At 32.5% G+C, this 23,569-nt stretch overlaps 1 protein-coding gene across 1 annotated transcript; it reads right to left on the bottom strand.

Annotated features, from left to right (window-relative positions):
• Nucleotides 1–218: 218 nt before the first annotated feature.
• LOC130648808 (U3 small nucleolar RNA-associated protein 6 homolog) lies at nucleotides 219–19,690 on the bottom strand. The gene is made up of 23 exons (XM_057454908.1): nucleotides 19,534–19,690; nucleotides 11,392–11,476; nucleotides 10,918–10,959; nucleotides 10,778–10,846; nucleotides 10,287–10,307; nucleotides 10,089–10,136; nucleotides 9,955–10,018; nucleotides 9,502–9,562; nucleotides 9,367–9,424; nucleotides 8,608–8,640; nucleotides 7,528–7,575; nucleotides 7,140–7,233; nucleotides 6,903–6,987; nucleotides 6,233–6,330; nucleotides 5,743–5,814; nucleotides 5,505–5,581; nucleotides 4,943–5,147; nucleotides 4,724–4,779; nucleotides 4,269–4,346; nucleotides 3,512–3,621; nucleotides 2,625–2,688; nucleotides 1,305–1,377; nucleotides 219–591 (listed from the first exon to the last, which is right to left on the bottom strand). Exons 1-23 carry the CDS (start codon nucleotides 19,623–19,625, stop codon nucleotides 437–439), a joined length of 1,788 nt encoding a protein of 595 aa, XP_057310891.1. The 5' UTR covers nucleotides 19,626–19,690; the 3' UTR covers nucleotides 219–436.
• Between the last annotated feature and the right edge of the window lie 3,879 nt (nucleotides 19,691–23,569).

Raw genomic sequence — 23,569 nt, 5'->3', positions numbered from 1 at the left:
TTTAATAAATTTATAAATTATATACGCACGGTTGTAAATATGTATTTATAGATGGAAATATAATTACTGTTCTCGTACGTTTGATTTTAATCAAATTTTCATTTTATAAACAACATGGTAGCAGCTAATCCATAGAGAAAAAAAGGGGAAAAGATCATGTTAGACTAATCAGTTTAGGGCTGGCTAGTGGGCGTATACAGAAAAAAAGTTTTAAAAAATGGAGTTTTTACTTTATTTACGATCAACCTAACATAACATGATTCAGTTTTTTAAAATGTCACTATGTTAGGTCATGTTTTACGTCATCGAGTTTTTGTTCCGGTGAAGAAACAATACTTCCCGAAAAGATCGTCCAGCGCATACATCGCAGTACATTATGTAGCAAGCATAGATTGTCCAACATTACACACTTATCTTATGAACGTGCTTCGTTTTATTATTGCGTTGATTGTAGTAAGGAGTATCTTGTTAAAAATTCAGCGTTGTGCTTCCCCTCTAATGTTCTCCTCGCTTTGTTGTATATCATACCAGTGCGTTCTAAGTCATTAGCTTGAAGTTGTTTTTCAAACTTTAAATAAGACAGCCAGACATCTAAATAAAAAATAGAAACAAAAACAAGCGTGATGTCGAGACAAGGTTTTCTGGAGAAAGATTTACTAATCCAAGGATTCGCCAGTCATTTATATATCGCATTCCGTGTGCAATCTTAATATTGCGTATAGACAGACAAAATACGGTCTTATAATATTAGTCGTTAGCCTCATGAAAAATCGTGGCAAAAGTCGATAAAAATATATTGCCTTTGTAGCTGTAAGATTTCGTGCGTGGTTAGCACGACCCGCCAGACAAAATACGGCTATAATTATAGAGAAGATAGCGGTCAGCGAGAAAGGAGTAAAAATGATGAAAAAGTCTATCCTGATCTATGTTACAGCTATTTAACAAATATGTTTTAGCTAATATTTTGAATTACGAAGGAAACTGTAGCAAACAGCTCGTGTAATTTGTTTCAAAAATATTACGACAGTTTAATTAACATCAATTACGTTTATAAATATGTTTGCGTCATTGTTTGTTTGTTTGTTTGTGATCTTAATCTTTCTGTCGCTTCGATGTGACGCATGGAGATGTTATCTTTCCGTTTCGAAACATGCTGTCGTAAACACTAACAGTCTACGCAATGTTTATTTATTCCTCCAAAAGTCGCGAACTTCACAGCTCATGTTAGAATAATTTCTGCCACATTAAAATACTCACAGAAAATACGCCCAACTTTGTACATGCTGGAATGACATAGCACCTACCTGCATTATTGTTTCCATAGTCATCGACAGCTTTCTCGTGGAGAGAGCGGACATGTTTTACGCTGACATCGTCCTGAATGAAAAAAGTCAAATACTTGCAATACTGCTGAAATGTATTAGAGATGAACTTTGTTACAGAGCTCAAAATTTTTTCGAATAGATTAATGCTTACCTTCACAGGTTAATTTAACTATGAAAGAGCATGGAAGGCTGTGTAGGAATTTCAAGATGCTTTTGAAAACATCTTGAAGTTCCACTTATATTATGCATGACATCACGAACTGGCTCTGAGTGTGGTATTGTATTTAACAGTTTTTAAGCATATCAGGATAAAAATGATTTTTAACCATTCGGTTTAGCGTTTGATTTTAAAATGTTAATATTTAGTACTCGATAACAACAATTACATGTTCAGAGCTAGTTAACGGTGTCATAATTTTGCATAATTAGCGAAACTTTTAAGACCGATATCTTTAGAACCAATAAAAGATTTTTTTAAACAGTAAAAAGATTTACAGACAACTTTCAGAGCTTTTTCAAATCTTTAAGGTGTTGTGTTCGCTCCACATTGTAGATTTTTTTTCATTATAACAATTCTGCATAAATTATGTTGTGTTGGCTCCACATTTTAGATATTTTCTATTATTCAATTTTGAACCTGTAAAAGGATACAGATTCAAACGTTGCCAACATAAATGGGTTATAGAAAAAAATGGAAAACATTAAAAGAATCCTCAAAATGGCGCTACTCCTCTCAGAGAAAGGACTACAAAAAACAAATTTTGGGGGAGGCATCTTGTTCTAAAGGGTTCTTCATATGATAGGGGGGATGGCACGAGTGACGTAATAAATTTTGTCCTGCTTTATATATAAAAAAAATATTGTCGAGATGTTTTTTCTTTTAATGAAATAATACAAAAAATTATCTCTTGCGTCCCGGGACGGGGTGTTTGTATGTCAAAAAACGTCCCGCTTAGCCCGGACGGGACGCAATCGTTCCGGGACAAACTGTTCTTAGTATAATTATTGATGAGAGGGGGATCCAGGCGTCCCGACCCGCCTCTCATGTAAACTGTCCATGCTCATGTAAACAACAGTTATGCAAAAGTTTACACAAAACAACGTGATTAAGCTAGATTTTCATCCTTGCACCAGACCAGCCGAGCAAACAAACACGCAATTTTAAATAGATAGTCAACAAGCAACAGATAAGCATGTAAAAGAGAAAAACTAAGTAGCTTTTGTCTCAGCTGAACACTTTGTGTTTTTTATAAATTGAAATGTTTAATGACTCATGAAAAAAGTGAGCCTTAGACATACCTGCAATTCTTCAATGCTTAAACATTTCTCGATGACTTCTAGTTCACTGGATAATTGAAGTAACCTATCAAGCATAATACAGTCAGAAGAATCAGAAAACTTTAAGGAGAGACCAAATTTTTTAAACAAGAAATGTCACAAGATGTAAGGGTACAATAAAAGCTAAAAGGTGGTATTTCACTCCTGGAATGGTTTAAAATAAAAAAACTAGGATTTTTCTTTGTGGTACATGGCTATAACCTTAAAGAGATGGCACATCAACTTTCTCGCACGTAATATATGTTTAAAAATGTGTCTTCAGTACTGTCGTTATTTATGAAAAAGGCACATGCGCAGCGTACTGTTCTGCCCAGATTGCGAACGCGGCCTGTTTATAAACAGCAGGGCCGGATTATGTACCGATATTATGTTTGTTCTATAAGTGCCAAATAATATTCAGCTGTCGTATATAAAGCGGCCTGCCCTGATTATGTTCGTTCTATAAGTGCCAAATAATATTTTTAACTGTCGTACATAAGTGCTAAATAATGTAAAGTGTCGTACATAAGCCGGCCAGTCATGATTATGTTGCCCCGATTATGTATTTTCTGCCCTGTTTATAAACCGGGCAAGCTGCCGCACATAATCCAAGCAGCGTTCATAATCCGGGCAGAACAGTACAAGATAGAATCAAAAAAAATAGAATAATTACCTGCCAGAGATAATAAGAGTTTAACGTAATTACAAATTTTGACATCCTTTTTTCCCAGGGGCAAATCGATATCATTGTACACTATAGTCGTAAAACTGTTACCCCTGTGCCCCTCCCCTCATTTCTTCGAACCCATTCCCTTCTTACGTAATACTTTTTGAAAAATCCACATAAACAGTCAAAACATAACACTAACTTTTTATAAACTTTTCTTGTTTTCTTGATACCCTTCGTGCTGTGTAACCAGTCCAGATACTGCGGTAAGAAGAGATTTTTTAAATCTTTTTGCTCTCCATTCATCAGTTCCTGTCAAGATAAACACACCATATTAGATACAACGCACTGCGCTTGTTAAACACTATAGTGCCGTAGGAACCGAGGGGCGGAAAGGGCGGTCAGTATTTTTTAAAATGATTTATAAAAAAAAAATATAAAAATTAACTCTTTAAAATCAAACCACTGCATATGAGGAGAAGGAGAGGGTATTAAGATCCTTGCCCTTTGAACGGTACATTACGTGAACCATTGACGTTTGTGAGAAAAGGAAATAGATTTAACAAGTTCGCCATACGCTTCATCGTAGCACACGTGAGCACATCGTAGCACACGTGAATGGTTATCATTTCTGAGAATAATGATACTTAAATATTGTATTTTTTGATTTGACGTTAGAGCAGGAAGTAAAATCTAAACATTGGAATGACGATTAGCGCGTATAATTTTAGAGGTGAGAGTCACTTTTTCAAAATTTCGACCTTTCCAAAGACGGATTTAAATTTTTAAAATGTATTCAAAGTCTGCAAACAGCTATGACATTTCTGACGTAGATGAGATTCCATTCGTTACACTGTAAAAAATCCAGGTTACCAGTTGCACGAAAAAATTCATCATAGAACAAGACAAGCTGAATATCACTCACACAAAATATATATACCTTAAATAAATATATATACCTCAAATATTCTTTCTGTTTCTTCCACATCAACTTTCATGGCGCAGTCTATATACATTTGATATATTTCTGAACAACCCTATACAAATTCAAACACAGAAGTTATTAACAATTAAACAAAGGCAGCTTTTACTTGTAACGACCTTCACGACACTTTCACTCGTTACGCCCTTACAAGTTTCATTTTGTTGCACCCTTACTAGCTTCATTTGTTATGTTCAACACAAGTATTTACCCCCTACGCAACTTTTGCTTGTTACATCACTTGGAAACCTCTACTTATAACGCCCTGCTTTATTTAAGTGATTTACTCAGGCGATATACTTTACTTATTACGCCCCTTCTTACATATTTTACGTGTTAAATCCTTGCGACAAACTTCACTTGTTACGCCTTTACGACAAACTTTTGTTTTATACGGCAACATTACAAATATTAAAGTTGTATCAATCATACTTGGTTTAATGTGGATGTGCATTTTTTGAATTCGTTTTTTAACTCGCTCCATTGATCTAGAAAATCACCAAAAAATTATATCAAGATCTACATTCACCCTACCATAATTTAATGAAATAAAACAGAACAATGCAAGAAAGGATACTGATCAGATTCTAGTTTTCATGTGTCCAGTAATTTTGCTTCTTTAAGCCAAATAATACCAATACAGTATTTTACCTGTCTCGCCAGCTTTCAAAAGAAGATAGGTTTTCCAAAGTAAAGCATTTTGTTTATACATTTCAAGGGCTCTACACAAAAATTTCATGGCTTCAGATGTATCACCAAGCTCAACCAGGAGATCAATCCAAAAAATATACATTGATTCGGTGGCAAGTTTGTTCTCCTCCGCAGATGCAAATATATTCTTTATTAAAGCTATCCTCTAAAATGACATTGTAAATTTGTATTTGGACTCAGAATGGCTGATACACATTGCTTTTTAATTGGTGTTCATATTCTCACTAAGGAATCATTCAAAAAGTTACACAACGCTATAATTCATTTCGAACCACCTCTTATAACGCTTGGCAACGTTATCTAAATACCCCTCCTCCCTCCCCTGATATGTTTACCATCATTAATAAAATTAAACTTTACTTTGTGTTACAAAGAGCTTTGAACAACCCCCCCCCCTCCCCCCTTTGTCTAGGCACCACTGAACTTTTAAATGTCCCCACCCACTCTACTACGTAGTATGTGAAACCATGGACAAGTTGTTTAGTAACAATTCCATACTCACTCTTTTCGCTTGTTGTGGAGATGTGCTTTCGTGCAACAATTCACCAAATGCATTCAAATATTTTTCCCACATGCTTGCTACATAAAAAACATTTTTAACGTAAAATGAAAACTAGGGTTAACATACGTAATTAAATTCGTCCGGTATCTGGCAATCTAACACTTACAGGAATCTCCCCCCCCCCAAAAAAAAAAAGAAAGACTGAAAAATGATATGTCCGAATCTAAAATTCACTTACAAGTATTTAGTTTTGTAACAGCTTGTTGAAATCGTTTGCTCATGTCGTCTTCTGATTTTATCCATTCTTCATCTAAGAGAAAGCATTTTGTGCATGAACTTCACGAAACTAAATAGTCAGGGGTTTTTTGATACAGAGATACATCGCTCACTTCACTCTATTACACTTCTTCGCTTGTGTAAGTCTTGGTGGAGAATAAAGAACCCATGGCTAATGAAATTAAAATGTTCACGAGTTTAAACTTGCCACAATGATGGAACAACGTAATCCAAACACATTTTTCAAAAAAAATCTTTTTAAAATGACATCATCAGTATCCTTAATAACATCATAAATATATAAAATATAAAATTCTGGAACACTCCAACATCAATGTCATGCAGTTATGGTTGAAGATACCATCAGTACGTTGCACTTCAGGAATAACAAGGTTTAAATGGTTAAGACCGTAAAAAGACAGTGCTTAATTCAAATCTTCAGCAAACCTTACCTTTTATAATTCTGTCTAGTTGTTTTTTTAACCGTATAAGAGGTAGTTTGGAGATAGCTTCATGAATTTCTTCCTCGTCTCGATAATCAGCAAGTGCGCTAAAAGTCAGGAGTTATTCATGGAATTACTTTTTAGGTTTTTATATGTTGACTTTTAGATCTATTCTATTCTAATAACTAATTTAGCACCGCACAAATGAATATGGCTTATACAGATATAGACCATACAAGCTTTAGACCAATCAAATAACTTTCAATTTAACATCTGCACGGTCCTTGTTAAGTATTTGTCACTTCCTTATTTATGTCATGCATTGATATAATTATCTAAGCAGGCAAAATTAGTCATTTTGATTACATCTCAATTACATTGCATGTTTTCATATAAAAAATACTCTCTGCATTGAGCTTGGATTTTTCTTGACATTAAGAAAATTTGCATAAAATGCTATGAAGGCTGACATCTACTTTATATTTTAACCTTTATTGTTTTGAAAGCCATTTCCTGTTTCTTTCATTTCATGGGCACAGCACTGTTTCCTACCACATGGGAACACCGCAGGGGTCTTCACCAGTTGCAACCCAACATTTATTATAATGCCTTGTTGCACAAGATTTTATTTGTTTGCAGATTTAACACATTATGGAAGATTACAGAAAAACCTATATACCTTTGACATATCCCTTCCTCCAGTTCGTCTGTATCTTCAAAACGTGCACACACATTCAAGAAATCCAAACGAAACCGTAAATCATCTATGGAAAGATATAGATTTGTCAAATAGACAAAAAATGTTTCCTTATCAATTTATTTCTTATAAGAATTTATAGAATTGATTTTATTACCTTCAGAAAGTGGATCAATTTTTAGAATTATGAACATTTAAGATTATAATAATAAATATTACCTGGAATAATTTTGATTGCATTTTCAAAAACAATTCTTGCTGTTTTATTTGCTAAAAACGAATCCAATTCTTTTGGTTCATTTTCATCAATGTCCTAAAATATCCAAATTTTTAACTTTTTAGACAACTTTTTACTAAAAAAATCAAAGAAACCTTTGCAGTTTTTAACACTTATCCACAAAAAATCTAACCTGGAAAAAAGTAAACAGACTTCCATCAACGGACGAGTGTAATAAACAATTCTTAGATCATGGACAATTTCACGAAAAAAAAGATATCAGGCAGCATACAAATCTATTTTTAACACAAATTCACGTTTTAATTTACTGTTAAAAAAAAAGAAATCGTTTTATAAACCAATTGTTCCTTAAAATTCCTAAATCAGTACCTTGAGCTCAATTCCACCAACTCCAAGTAATTTTCTTCGTTTTTTGATCTGAAAAAAGTGGAACATGGTCAGTGTTTTAAAATCAGAGATAAAATATTTTAAAAAATACCTTTTCCAGGAAATTAATGAGACACAAAATTATTACACACACACACATGCAAGAAAAAAATTTATGGTTTACTCACCTAATTGATTAAGGTAGGTTGCAGGATAGTTGATATTTTAAAGTTTTAAAGAAAACAAGAGAAACAGGCTGTCAACGAACCCATTCTCAAATAAAGATAAATATATTTCCTGATTTGTGTCAGCAGATCATTCTTTTTACAAGCTCGTGAGCTTGTATTAAAATGCAAATGTGTCCTACAAGAATGGAAATTTTTGCCTCTCTGAGCACCGGCACGGGAGTAGTCGTGTGTTCGAATCTCATCTTGGTAACTATTTTTACTTTTTTTTATCTATCTCGCCTGTGAGGATGTGTTTCCAACTCGTAACTACCTAACTAACGAAATGGTCAATTGCAACGTCACAGATTTAAACTTCGTACCTAAACTCTCTAAGTACTTAGAAGCCATCTAAATGATGTTTCAGGCCAAAATTGGTATTTGTTACCGACACAGTTCGACACTATAAATATTTTTTTGTGGGGGGAGGGAGGAGGGGGGTTTACTGAATTACAGAATTTCGAAAATTTTAAGTGGAGCGTGTGGTCTTTCTTCTTCCTGTCAGTCAGTTTACTCCAGACTGATCTAACGAAAATTGAAATTTCGAGGAATTTTCCGTTCAAGAAGATCTCACAAATCAATTTTGAAAAATAACTGCGTACTGCATAACAAATATTATTGCCTATTCGAATAGCAAAATATGTCGTGTCTAACTTCGTAACAGAAATCACAGCTTTTTGTAAACTTTATTCGCGAGGTTGTTTACGTATATCATACGTCTTGTTTATAGTTGTTATAGGCATTCGTGCTAATTTCCTTTGTGTTAATTTTATGATCATTAATTTTGTGCCTTGTTAATATCCTGGAACAAGGTATGTAGGTACACACAATTCACACAATTTCTGACAGGAAATCTTACCTTATCAACATGAAGTAGTTCAAGACGAAATGACTAAAAAAATAAACAAATACATGGATGGAAACAACGTAAAATAGTTTGCAAAAATTTCTGACATTGGCATTTTTGCGATCCGATTTCATCAATTTGCGAATCAATTTTGTTATAAATTGGAGCAAACAGCAAATCAAAATATCATTTCCTTGAAACAAACCTTGTGTGATTATGACTTCAATATTTGAATATTTGAAAGTAAAATTTTTATGTGTTGAATACTTTGCAGAACTACTGAACCAAAATTTGCATTTACTTATTTGCTTAAATTTACGTTGCAGACGTTGCAGAAAAAAATGGGCCGTTCAAATAATGAGCAAAAACAAACATGGTGCATTAAAGTTGTGGCATGCACGCGATGTCGTTGCTGTTGTTGTTGTTTTTATTCTTTTGAAAATATATTGAAATTTTGATTCGCATTTTTTATGATAATTTGTATAAATTGGAAATTTATACAAACTGCAAATTCTCATAAAAAAAACAATGTGCAATTTTCAGAATATGGAAACTATTATTATAATTATTATTGTATTGCTATCATTTAACTAGGATAACCTCTTCAGTTCCTAATGTTACTGTTATCAATGAGGGTCCTGCAACATATACATATCTTGTCTGTTTATTTTTAATCATAAAACAGTGTTAATAAATTAACATAAATTAGTTCTGAGTTTGGCCTGCATAAATAATAACAATTGTAAATAGAAGATTATGAATTGTTCCTACTTCATGCCACAGCTTCTTAGACAATTTATGTACACGTAATGCACGCTGTAACAATGACCTAAAAAAATGTTGAAGAATAAGTTATAATGGAAGTCTATTATACTATGTTGACGGTAAATTTTAGGCCAAACATACCTTGCATTTTCCACATTATTTGCTTCTTCTAATTCAAATTTTGCAGCTAGTAACCACACTTCTATAACAATATGAGAAAGATGAAAAATAGTTTTATACTGAAGTCAAAAAAGAAAAAAATGGCTGTATCTAGTATGTAAATAACATGAAGTCTCATCACAAGGAATGTCAAATTTCATTAAGACATTTACTTAGGATTTGAGTAAATTTTGGGTATGCTTTAAAAATTGTTGTTTTTTCAGTCTCACATGACTGATTTTAAAAATTAAAAATTCGTTTTCTTAAAATGGCAAAAACATTTTCAATAAATAATCAGGTCTGAGTTAAACTTTAGTTATCAATCAATGTGTGCGTAGCTTTAAAACATAACTAAACTTTTTGACACAATAAAAACAGTTACCAAAAAAATTATATTAACAAAACATGCATTTAAGATTCTTTGCATGTATATACCTTGATTTGAAGAATGTTTTTGAATCATTTTTCCAAGCGCAGATCCCATTGCGCGAACACTTTCCTAACAATTAAAATGAAAGTGTAGTACAAAAATCCTACAAAAAGTTAAATAAGTTAATAAAATTATTTACTGTTTTCTTGCAAAAATCTAAATATTGCATCCATAACTTTAAATCATCCTAAAAAACAGAGAAATATTTTGGAAAACTCATATTTAAACAGGAAAAAAAAAGATGAAAGAAAGGTCTATTTGAATCGGGTATAAACATAAACTGTTCTGTTATCATCAATGGTGAAAAAAAAAAAATGAAAATAGTTTATATATTTACCCCAAACTTTAGCAGTGCTTTCTAAAAGAAGATTTTTTTGAATAAAAAATTACATTGGATAGAAAACAAAAGCATATCGTAGATCCTCAAATAAATGCCTGGGACGTTTAATTTTTTAACTTTTGAGGAAATCTCAGTTTTGTTTTTATACAAGATTTAGTTTTTAAAGGTCCTCTGAATAATATCAATACAATCATCTTCTGCATCTTAATCCAAAAGGTTGAAGGGATGGTTTTCCATTTAAACATAATTCTGTTGGAACCGCAATAAAAGGTTTTGTTTTCATATTAAGTAAAAACATTGAAAGTTCATTATTAAATTAAAAGAGATTTATGAGAGGTATTCACTCTTTGTTTAATCATTTTTTTTAAAGTCCATTTAGAGGGGTGTCTATTAAACATTTTCGTTTTTAGGTATAAGAGGATTTATTAAATTAACTAAAACATAATTAAAGAAACTAAAATTTTCAATTTTGAATTCAAAACACTTACCCTGAAGAGTGTGTGTATTCTGTTTGTCACAGCCAGAGCTGACGTGGAATAAGGTTTTAATTTTAATCTCTAAAGTTACAAGAAACATTTTTTAAACAGAATCTAGGAACAAGATGAAATTTTACATACGTTAAACGTACCTTGCACCTTTTCTTCCGCAGCAAATCCAATTTTAACTCGTACTAGAAAAGAACATCAAATTTGAAATGTCTTGCATAGCTATTAGTGCAAGCAATTGTTTTGCATCTTAGTCTGTAAAGGATTGTGTACTTCTTCTGGCATATGAAGATAAAGAGCATAACAAAAAAGGCTAACAAAATTGAGAACTTTAATTGTCCCAATTAAATAAAAAAATTATATTATCCATCAATTTCACATTTGTAAAAAATAAAGCAATATTTCTTTTACCCTAATCCAGGAACTAAACGAGGCATAAAATTACTAAGTTATAATTAAATGATGTGATATTGTCAGTTGAGCTAAATCGCGATTATCAAAATTCTTTTTTTATAAGTTGGCGTTAATTTTCTTTGTGTTAATTTTGTGATTGTGTTATTTGTATGTAGAAAAACAGGGTCATTGTTTTCACTAGCCATCCTTTCATTATATTTTACCTCTAAGTAATTCAATATATCAACTTTATCCATGATTCGTTTTTGTAACTTGTATTCAAAATCAGTTCTTCGTTTAATTATGATCCTTAAAAGAAAAAGACACAAAAGTAATTTATGCAGAAAGTGCAATATAATAAATAAATATAAATATAATAAATAATAAAATACACTACACATTATGGCATGTTATAAAAAACTGGAAGTAGTAGCTCTACACTGTAATTAATATTTATCATATCAAAGTTCCTTATGACATATTTAAAATTTTTATATAGTGTACCAAAAATTTTGCTTAATTCTTTTGAGCTTGTATAAAATATGGTATGCCTTAGAAATGGACAGTGAAGTAGAAAGAACTTGACCATTCAAAAAGACATGATAAGAGAATGATTAGGAGCCTGAGAGATAAAGACGCAAGAAGCAGGCTAGGTATTCCGATGTCATAAGAAGGACTAGTTAGTTAAGAAACTTTATAGACCATTTTGAATGTTTACATTTTCTGCTGTGAGCCCTTTCAGCTTTAACAATTGCGTGGCAGGCAAAAAGATGCACACGCTAGGTAAAGTGATAATCAGTTACAAAAATTTGTGAGGTTTGCAAAAACAGCCCAAAAGTGACTATTATATAACTTTTAAAAAATCAACGAAATAGAACACAAACTTGTGATTGGACTAGAAAATGGTTAAGAAATATATTGGGTCGGTCAAATTCAGTAAAAAGGTAAAAAAGGTGGTTTACTTTTCATTTTTATGTCAACTGCTTAAAGAGACTCTGTATAAAAAGCAATGTCAATTTCTCCTAAGCTATGATATTTTACCAAAAGAAGAGGGATCAAAGCATCTCATATCAGTTAGAACAATATTATATATGCAGGTAAATAGGCAAAATAACTTTTAATATTTTTTTCAAATCTTAATGATTCCTTTAATTTAAGGCGAGTGTAAAGGAGAGTGCGCATGATTTTTATAATCCAAATATCACCTCTAAATAACATTTTTATTACCTGATATGTAGATATTTTGGAAGCTCTTATTTTTCTCAATTTAGTGATACAATTTTTTTGGAAAAATATTAAAGTTGTTTGAGGTTTAGGTGTATACAAAATTTACCCCAGTCTCTCCTAACAAATGTTTTTCTTCTAAAAAGGCTGGATTTTTTTTTCCAAATATTTTTACTATTCTTCCCGGCTGGACTGTATCTAAAAAGAGTTTTTACTATTTTGTTTAAACTTTTATAGTTTTCTTGTTACTTCATATTCTTCCAAATACTCCTTAGACGGCTGTAAAAAATTTAAACATGTTTTTACAAAAAAATAAAAAAAACCTTTTTAGTTAGATTATTTAGCTTTATTTCAAAACAACTTTCCTACACAAACGTTATTTAGTTTTGTAAGAGAAAGTTCAGATGTGGATACCATTTTATCAAAAAATAAACGCTAAGAAAAAGAGTTTTAAAGTTTTTACTCACATGCAGCTACTTGCCGCATTGAAATTACACTTGACAGGTCTTCCATTTTTAAAAGCGTGATATTTTTCTTTTTGGAAGGTGAGAAAAATATCGCTTCCTCAAAATTGTTTTTTATTTGAAGGAAATATATGCACGTAAGCACATATGACACAGAAAGAGTGTTACAAAGATCATTACAGCGTTATTAGTGAGTAAAAATAAATAAACAAAATAAAAAGAGATCCAGATGAAATTTTGGAAAAAAAAATTCATAATTAAAAAGTTTAGTATATTTTGCCCTGATTTCACGAAGAAAAAAAAAACGAAAAAAAAATAATTCTTTTCCTTTACACTCGCCTTAGGCAAGAATAAGGTCATCTTCACTCATAGATTCAGTTATTACTAAAAATCTCTAATTCGCCAAAAAAATCTAATAAAGGGGTAGAAATTGTGGTTTACCTCATCAATATTACTAAAACGTTGCCACTAAGACCAACATTCTTTGTCAACACTTTTCTTAAAGAGTTATTCACTATTCACTTAAAGCAAATTGAGAACTGTCATTTGTTTTCAGTGAATGTGGATTTTGTGGTTAATTTTAGCCCATGCTTGAAGAATGATGTTATGGAAATAACATTTAAAATTTATATAAAAATGAACTTTTCTTGGTATACCAATAAAATGACTAAGAATATTATAATATACAGTTTGCTCAACGTTGCATATAAACTTAGTTAAAATAAGGCATTAGTTTATAAGAAGATGCATGCTAAATGAAAAGAAATATAGCTAAAAAGGTAAAATTTGTGGTTTACTAGATCTAATTGTCAATGTCTACTCACAAACATCACAAAGTTTACAACAGACTCTCAACTACAACTACTACAACAGACTCTAGCAATAATAAAAAGACAGAAAAGGGTAAGGGAAGTGAGGAAAATAAGGAGGTAGATAATGAAAAGCTTACGACAAAAGACGAAGATAACAATGAAAGAAAAATCCAGGTAGTATTTTATCACATTCCTAGTGTGAAAAAAGATAAAGAGATTCGGAATAAATGGCTACACAATATAAAAAGAAGTGGTACCTTGCCGAAAGACTCTGGGTTTTAAATTTGTTCTCAACATTTTGAACCAGAGTGCTTTGAAAGAGATTTACAAGTCAGTCTTTTTGTTACCTATGTTTCACAAAACAGCCAAACATTTGTCTTTCTCGTATTTAGAAAAATTCAACACAGTTTCATTTATTACAGCCATTTCCAAAACAAAACCATGTCAAAAAAAATCATTATATTTTCTTCGCATGTTCGCATTTTCTTTCCCCCAGTGCTGAATGTTTTTTTAACATCGAAAAATCCTTCAAGAACATGTGCTTTTGTAAGACGGGGGTAATGGAAATCTATTATTTTTAAATTTATAGGTTAAACTAATGGGTTCTTCACCGCGGAAGAAATTAAGATGGTGCTGTTCCGACCTTGTTTAATTTTACAAAACAGCCCGAGAAATGTAAAAGAACAGAAAAAAGAATTAAAGACCGTCAAAAACGACAGGTAAAATAAGTGTCTATATGTTTTTGCAATACAGAGGGTTTGTTTTAAAATGAATTTTGTTTGGTTATCTTCTAGTTAATTGAAATAAATAAGAAATGGGAACCCAGACTAAAACAAATGTCGTTGATAAAGCTGTCAATGCTGTCAAGCGCACTAAGACACGCGACGTTCAATGTCAATCATCACTGTGTTTGAGTCATGAAAAGGTTGGAATCCAAGTTGCTCCAATAAAAGTGAAAATTCCAAAACCAAAAAAAGGAAGGACCAATGCTGTACTACCGATTTTTCTTTCTCGCCTATTGTAGAAGTATTAATTTCTGACATAGAAGAATTTTCAGAATACTAGGAAGAAGCAATTAGTAATAATGAGAAAAGTCAAGACGAATCGTTCAATTTGGAAAATCTGACAGATAGTGAGAATAATAACGACTTCAATGCGGACATCCCGGACATTAATGACACATGTTTTATCGTTTTTTGGTCTTGTCTTCTACCTCTTCTACGATTTAGTTTCACCTGTTTTAAGACAGCTGAAGTGAATAAAATTGCAGTTAAAGGGACTCAACTAATCGTACATTTGTTGTGCATTGATCATCATGCTCACCAATGGTCATCGCAGCCACTGGTGAGTAAGTGACCGTGGGAAAATTTATTGCTTTCCTTAGCCATTTTAATTTCCGGTAACATATACCAATGCGTTATAGAAATGATGCAAATCGCAAAAGTACATTTTTTTGTCCAAAACCACCTTTACGAAATACAAAAAAGTACATATTCCAAGCGATTCACAAAATATATTCCACTCATCAAGAATTGTGATTTCAGTCTTACCTAGAAAGCAATGAGGCGCTAAATTTAGCAGGCAATGGGAGGTGTGACTCACCAGGTTACAGTGCAAAGTACGGAACTTACATGCTACTTAATTCAAAATCAAATGAAATAGTTGACTTTCATGTAGTTCATGTCGGCCAAGTTGGGAAATCGTTGCGTATGGAAAAACAAGGATTGATTGTTGTTCTTAATGAATTTGTTAGAAAATCAACTGTTGATTGAAGGCATTGCAACTGACAGGGACGTTCAAATCCGGAAGTACCTGCGAGAAGAACGGAAGGATATTAAGCACCATTTTGACGTATGGCATATGGGGAAAAACATTAAAAGAAAGTTGGTCAAATGTGCCAAGAAAACAACTGCTAAAGATTTACTCCCTTGGGTAAAAGCTGTCATAAATTTATTCTGGTGGTGTCGCGTCTCTTGTAATGGTAACGTGGTGGAGTTACGGGAGAAATGGCTGAGTTTCTTGTGTCATGGAAAGAACAAACACAAATGGGAAAGCAACAAATTATATCACAAATGTGAACCCTCTAAACTCTCTAAATCAGAACAGCGATAAAAAAAATGGTTTGTGGAAGGAACGCCTGCTTACAAAGCTCTTGAATGTGTGTATTTCGGGCAAAGTCTTTGTTGCATGAATTGAAGTACTTCGTTGAGCTCAAACACACAGGAAATTTTGAAAGTTTACCACTCACTCTACAACAAATATTGCCCAAATAGGTTACACTTTAGCTTCGCAGGAATGCTTGCTAGGTCACAACTCGCCGTTCTTGACTTTAATGCTGGAGCTGGCTCCTCCCACGCACAAACATCGTCTGGATAGCATTGCTATAAGCAACAATACTCAAGGATTACAGACTCCTGGGTTGTCAAAAAAGTTTACACGGAAAAGCAAAGGTCGTACGTAGAGGATATTGTAAGCGAAGTTAAGTATTTGGTTACAACTAAAGAAGGGTACGCAGCTCCCAAAGTCGACGATGTTCCAAATTATATATCGCCAAGAGAGAAACCAGATAAAAAGGAAGCCATTGAAAATATGAAAACAAGGTTTGCATTGTAATAATTATTTTTTTATTAGTATTCAATCCCCTCTTTAGTTCTAAGGTTGAAGTTGGTTCTTTTATTCAGAATCGGAATCCGTGTTTTCATACAGTCATTTGTAGTCGCATTTGCTCTCTGTGAATGGAATATAAATACCATTTTCAGATGGATATTTAATACGAATTGCCCATAAAGCATATGACGGTATAATTTTTCGTACAACTTTTCCCAATCTGTTATGTATTCACCACGTGCACTGTTTATAACTGGCAAAACGCAGTGAACTAAAAAGAAATTGTGATATAACACAAGGTTGTTCCCCAGTCTTTTCTTGCCCTTAACCCTTAAAATAAGATGCAATAAAAAAACGTACCCCGTGTGCATTGCATCTCCCCTTAAATTTACTTAGAGCAGACAGTGTAGTGGTTAGTACTGGTTTACACAGACAAACCATCCCAAAAGTTTCGGCTTCAGTTATACATTGTTTTCCTCAAAAGAAAATCTTAAAAAATGACCCCTGTCTTAAGTTTTAATTTTTGAGCGCAGGTTCTCATTCGATTTGTAAAGTTGAATAAAATAAAACAACCACCGTTGTGTTTTTTTTGTGAGATTATTTTGGCAGTAGCGAATGATAACGAATAAAATATAAGCGAAGGAAAGTTGAATGTTTTTGAGAAAAAACTCATGTTAGACAAAATATTTTGAAAGAAGTTTTGCGTCAGTTGTCGTGTTCGTAGGCATATTTTTATTAACGCGAAGACCAATATTTAAAGGGAATATGTAGAGTTTTGTTATGGTTTTAAACACGAAAAGGAAAATTATGCTTGGCTAAATTTTTTGTTTATTTTACTTCAAAATGATTGTCAGGAATTTCATTTGTATCCCTGCAACAGAAGCTTACACTGTAGACTCCATCGCTCTACAGTGACCACTGCATTGGCACCAGTTATTATTGCTGATCCTTGAAACTTCATTTTCTTCCTCATCACTCTCGGAACTACACAATCCTAATTCAGTTCTTCCAAAGAAAATTCTGGTTCAAAATTGAAGGGTCTGAGAGTGGATAAATCAGGTATGGCATCGTTTTCATCTTCGTTAGAACTTGAATCGTTTCGAATTTGATCCATTGCTTACAAAACTAACACTGTATTTTTAAAGAAGTAATTTGTTACAGAATTGAAAAGAAATATAGCAGGAAAAAAGTAGATTCTTCTTTAGCAAATTGTGTAGCCTGTGTTGTGACTCTTTCATGCGATGCAATGTTTTGAATCATAAAACGTCATACTTAGTTAGAACCCAGCTTTTTTTTCTGACGCGCTTTTTCAAAAACAGACCATTTTCAAGAAGTTTGTGTCAACATTAGAGACATTTCCGAAACTCTAAGTTTAATGAAGTACAGTTTTTTTTGTTTTTATAAGTATAAATACATGGAATTATAATTTTTTTTTTTTTTTTTGACCGAACTTCCCCTTTAATAAATAGAAAAAAATTATGTCAAAGGGAATCCAATCTGCTTTCAGTTAATTTGGATTTTGTGGTTTACTTTGAGCCTAGCACTTGTCACGAACCTTCTTTATGTCTATGACCAATGCTTTATCACACAAGTTACACTTCACTTTTTATTGATCACTTTTTATTGATTACTTTCATTTTTTTACTTTTAAATATTTTGAATCACTTTTATCACTACTTCTTGTCTCAACACATTCCTTACTTAAATGTTTGTTCTACTAGATCTTGCTATATATCCTATTGAATTCCCAAAGGTATCATTATTTCCATTCCCTCAATAATTCCAAAGCTTTTTAATAATATATAATACCAATAGGGATTCAGTTTCTAAAGCATTTTCATCGATAAATATATTTTAAATTATCTAAAAATATAATTTCCAGAGGGCTTCTATTTCTAAACCACATACTCTCTTGGTAATTCTATTTATAACTTTCAAAAAATGTAATTACCAGAGGGTGTTTCTGTTTCTAAACCATATATACCTTTGACAATTATGATTCTAAATGTATGCTATAGAACCCTTTAGTAAACCACATCATATTATCTAATTGTTTTAGAAAATTGATTTTATGTATTTTAATAATTCCTTAATCAGTAACTTATATAAATATATATACTCAAAACTCTTTCAATGAACTCTGCTGTATTTTCTTCTCTTTTATTGAAGTAAACCACAATATGTATCTAATAAACCCTATTCTTAAGTGAAAGTAAACCACATTTCTGAAATTTACTTTTCTAATTGTTTCGCCCGAAACTATTCGTCATTCCTTGTTTATCATTAAGTTCATCCAGTTTCATTCCTTTTAACTATGCAAGGAAAAATTTAAAATATGCATAGGTAAACCACAAAAATTACCTATTTACTAAAATTTAACCTGAACTTTGTTTGAGTACAGACTAAAAAATAACTTTCAGAAGAAATTGTCTGAAAAGTTGCCAAAAAGGTTTTGGTTATAAATTACTAAGTTAACCTCATTTTCTACCCTTTTACTAAAAGTAAACCACATTTTTAGCCTTATTACCATAACAAATATCACCTTGACTCCATATCTGCACCTAAATACACCAACTTTCCCATCTGGAAAGTAGCCAAATTAATAAGGTTTTAGGTATACCACATTCATGGTAAACCAATGTTTGCCACAGAATATTACCTCTTTAAGTAAACCACATTTTTTCATTTTTTTCTTAAATTAATCAGGAATAATATAACTTACTGCTTGTAAAGTGTCATGAAGTAAGCCACATTTTTGAAATTTTTACGGAAAAAAAGGTACAGTTTTAAAACCTCACAAAATGGCATGTATTTTTGTAATTGATCTGAGGCCTTTTTTAGTCTGTTTCTTCGCACAAAGGTATCATTACAACTTTATATGAATAAATGTCAATTAGAAGTTATCCATCTACACTCGATAATAGTTTAAACCTTAAAAATGTGTCCATAGAAAGAAACAGGCTGAAAAAGACCTTTCTTCAGCAAGCTTCCGCATCTTTCTGCCTGCCATGCAGTTGCTAGAGCCAGAAGGGCTTACCACGGGAAATGTAAACATTCAAAAAGGACTATTGGAGTAAAGCCTAGAGGTGACTGAAAAAGCCTTAGCAGGAAATTTACTGCAAAGAAGTTAAACTGTAAATAAACATAGGGTAGATCAGATTGGATGGTCAATATTATACTATGTCCAATCCATTCAAGCATGGAAAAAGATGTCAAGCAGGGAATGATGACTGCCATAACATTACTAAATATACCCTACCTTAACTCTTCTCTTGTAAATAAGCCTTGCCGTTCAAGATCTTCCAATTCAGGAAGCATTCCCTCCAAACTTTGAAATACAACTTCAGCCATTTTGACGTACCAAATGATATACAAGTGAATACAATATTATAACTGGAAAATATGAAAGAAATTTGCTACATAGAGAAGAAAGGGATTTTATTTTTAGCTAAAGTACTTTTATTTTGTGAAAAAGAAATCAAATTAGCTGAATATATCCTGGCCTATACCCTATATACATAAAAATCAAAATTTGTTGTAGTAGTTGTACTGAAGCAAGACATTGGCAGCTGAAAGGGCTCCCTTTCGCAAAGGTGCAACACAAAGCCAACGAATATGTTTTTGCTTTATGTTGCTTCAAAGCTTCAACTTATCTTTTTTTGGAAACTCACCTTTTAAAGCTCATTTGACTGAGGCTCTAATAAACATACATCTATGCCCCATATGACATATACAATAAACCAAGACAAAACATTAGTAAAACGTGCAACAGGCCTCAATAAGGGGAAAGCAATCATTCTTGCTTACGCAAAGACTCGTCCATTTCAAGAAAATAAGAAACTAGCTGAGCCATTAATTGCTGCTCAAATCTAAAAAATGGTTTTTTGGCTGAGCAATATCAATTCATCTCTCATGGAAATCAATTTTCTCTTTTGTATTAGTTACAGTAAAAAAGAACCAAAATATATAAAATAAAATAGATAAAAAAGACTGTGATAAAATATGTCGTTATAAACTCATATTCATTTATTCAGATCACTCGCACAGTTTAAATTATTGTAACATTGGGGGAGCAACCTTGGGGAAGCAATTCATTGCTTGTGTGTTATTTTCTTATTGATAGGCCTAGTGTAACTTAAAACATAATCACTCTATTATAGAATAATAAAGCTAAGACATGGAAAAATATCCTTACAGGCAGAAGAACATTGGAAAACATACTGTATTTTCCGGTATATAACCCGCAGGTTATAAGTTGGTTTTTACAACTTCCACTGTTGGTGCAGGTTATAATGTGGTGCGGGTTATGTGATAAGTTTTATATTTTCTGTCATTTATTGTGAAATTTAAAGTTTATACATTTAATGAAGAAAATAGTACCAACGGGATAAAATGCATACATTATTATAACTGCATGCGCGATACTATATCTACGTAATCTTACTTTAACTATGTGATTTAATTTTTTTCACACAGTGAAATTGCTTTAAATTCCTATTGCTTGCATTAGTAGCATTGCAGCCAAGTGTGACCTTGTAGTTGGAAAGTGGCCTTGTGGAGTTTGCAGGAAAGGGGTTGGTAGTAACTCAATTTTTTGTCAGACTTGCAAGCATTGGGTACATAAGAAGTGCAGTAGTATTAGTGGAAGGTTAAGAGCTGACATACAGTTTGTATGCAAGCGTTGCAAAGGTGAGATTATAGAGAATGAAGTATTTCCAGCTTTAATGATGTACAACAGTGGCTCGTTAGAGATAGTTGAGAACTTCTATTACTTAGGTGATATGTTGGGCAGTGAAGGGGGTGTTGGGAGAAGTGTTACTTGCAGGATAGTTATGTTCTGTAGTTCTGTTCTGCTTTGTTGACTAGCAGAGTCCTGTCAATTGAGGTAAAAGGTAGGTTGTATGAGGCCTGTGTAAGAAGTGTTATGTTGTACGGTAGTGATACATGGGTAGTGGAGCAGGAAGATCTTGACCATTTAGAAAGGAATGATATGAGAATGGTTAGGTGGATGTGTAAGGCCAGTCTGAGAGACAGAAAGAGTTCAGATGAGCTAAGAAGCAGGCTAAGTCTCCATAGAATTAAAGATGTTATCCAGATAAGATGATTGAACTGGCTGGGGCACTTGGAAAGAATGGAGGAGGATAATTGGGTAAGAAAGTGTAGAGACTTGATAGTTCCTGGGGCAAAGCCCATAGGCAGACCGAGAAAGACTTGGCAGGAGGTTATAAGGACAGACTTGATACAGAGGAAGTTGAGTTTAGATCTAACACAGTCTAGATCAGATTGGAAGAGGGTCATTAATATACCCCGTCCAACCCATGCTACCATGGAAAACGGACGTTAAGCCGAGAATGATGAATGATGATGATGCTTGCCAGTGCTAATATTACGAGCTCTCTCTGAAACACAATTCTGGAGATCTTTTTTTTTTGTGTGTGTTGAATGTAATTCTAATCTATTTATATCTTTGCAATCACATTGAGCACATTGAAATGATTTGCTTCTGGTAATAGAGCAATATAGCAGGTATCATTTTTAGGTTTAATTGACACGTATTTCACAACCTAGTGCTGAGGACTTAATTATTAATTCCTGTTAAAAGTATTGAAAATTGTTAAAATTGAAGTATAGATAATAATTTTCTTTTTTTATCTTCGCTATCTTCGAGCAACAGGTGGCCACTGAAAATATCAAAAATATATATAAAATACAATTGATAAGACACACGCAACAATCTGCTCCTCATTGCCGCCATTCATTTTATCATGCACACTGTGATTGCTGAGATATAAATAGATAACAAAATTCTATAAACATTAAGGGGGATTTTCACAAAGCAAATTGAACGGCAAATTCGACGGCGAATTGTATCTGAACATGCGCATTTTTGTTTGTTATGATTTTGCATCGAAATATTCGCTTCGCTGAAAAGTAGAAACAGTTTCTACTTTTTCAGGGCTAAAGGTTTTGCTGCTAGTTTTAGACCAATCAGAACGCAGTTAACCCAATGTAAACAATGAATTTGGTGTCTAATTTATCTTGTCCTGAAAATTAAAAAGCGAATTCGCCGTTCAATTCGCTTCTTAAAAATCCTCCTTTTAGAAAAGAACGTTCCGTACATCGCTGTTACAGATAATCCGTGATAATTATTATGTTGTTTATTTTTATGTGAAAAAAAAAAAGAAAGAAATATACATAAAAAACAGAGATTTTACTTTAGATTTATAACCTGATAGTATGGGCTTTTTTTTATTTGTTTGTTTGTTTAATCGCAGGAAGCAATAGTTTTTATTAGCTGAAACTAATGTTTACAAATAAAAGGAAAACAGCATTGTCAAATTAATTTTAATTCATTATTATTTCGGCAATCGGAGACAAGGAAGTTAAGACTGAGAGAGTCGCTAGTTCAGACACTAGGTTCTCGTGTTTGGGGTTCACAAGTTTAAACGTCCCCACTTGTCTCCATCATGAAAAAAAACAGAACACACGCACATGTTTATAACATGATAAGGGCAAGTAAAAATACACTGAATTTTTTTCTTAACACGATGCGGGTTATGCAAAGGTGCGGGTAAGTAAAGCACATCGATTGAAATTTTATGCAGGCTGCTATCTGATAGCAGTTAGTTTATAACTTCCTCGTAAAGCTGAGCTGTGGGTTATACGATGTGCAGGTTATATACCGGAAAATATGGTAATTAACTTTTAAAATTTTTATGATGTAACAATAACCTATTAACCTATTAAACAATAATCTATTATGTAAAGCATGAAACACAGTTAATACCAGGGGTTAAAGGTTTTTTAAGGATTTTATTAACCTGTTTGTTTCGAAACAGATGGGTTGGGGAAATAGATCAGGCCTAAGGAGACGAGTTACTTTCTGTTACTTTTTATCCCTCTTGAGGTTTTTGGGCCTAAAATATATAAATGCATTGTTATGGCTTTACTTATCATAAAAATGCTATTGTTTTAATGCATTGCCGAAGACAATATGCATATGAATATAGTTTCTTTGTTTATAAGGAGACCACAAACCTCCTTCCCTTTAAAGCCTTTTTGCCCTTTTACATTACAACGCGTACTTAAAGACACAAATTCAGTATATTCATTATTTCTCAAAATATCGTGTTTTTTTTACAAAATTATTTATTGCATAAAAAGTGAATAAAAATGTCAAAAAAATTGTTTCAATTCTTATAATTTTAAACTTAAAAGCATCTCTATACAATTTAGAAATTAATTTTAAAAAGATTTTTTTCACAAAAAATTGTTTTAAATTTTTTTCGAATCAA

The sequence above is a fragment of the Hydractinia symbiolongicarpus genome, chromosome 7 (genome assembly GCF_029227915.1).
Source record: "Hydractinia symbiolongicarpus strain clone_291-10 chromosome 7, HSymV2.1, whole genome shotgun sequence".
Classification (NCBI taxonomy): Eukaryota; Metazoa; Cnidaria; class Hydrozoa; order Anthoathecata; family Hydractiniidae; genus Hydractinia; species Hydractinia symbiolongicarpus.
Note: the sequence above shows the minus strand (reverse complement) of the source record. Positions and strands in the feature narration are given on the sequence as shown.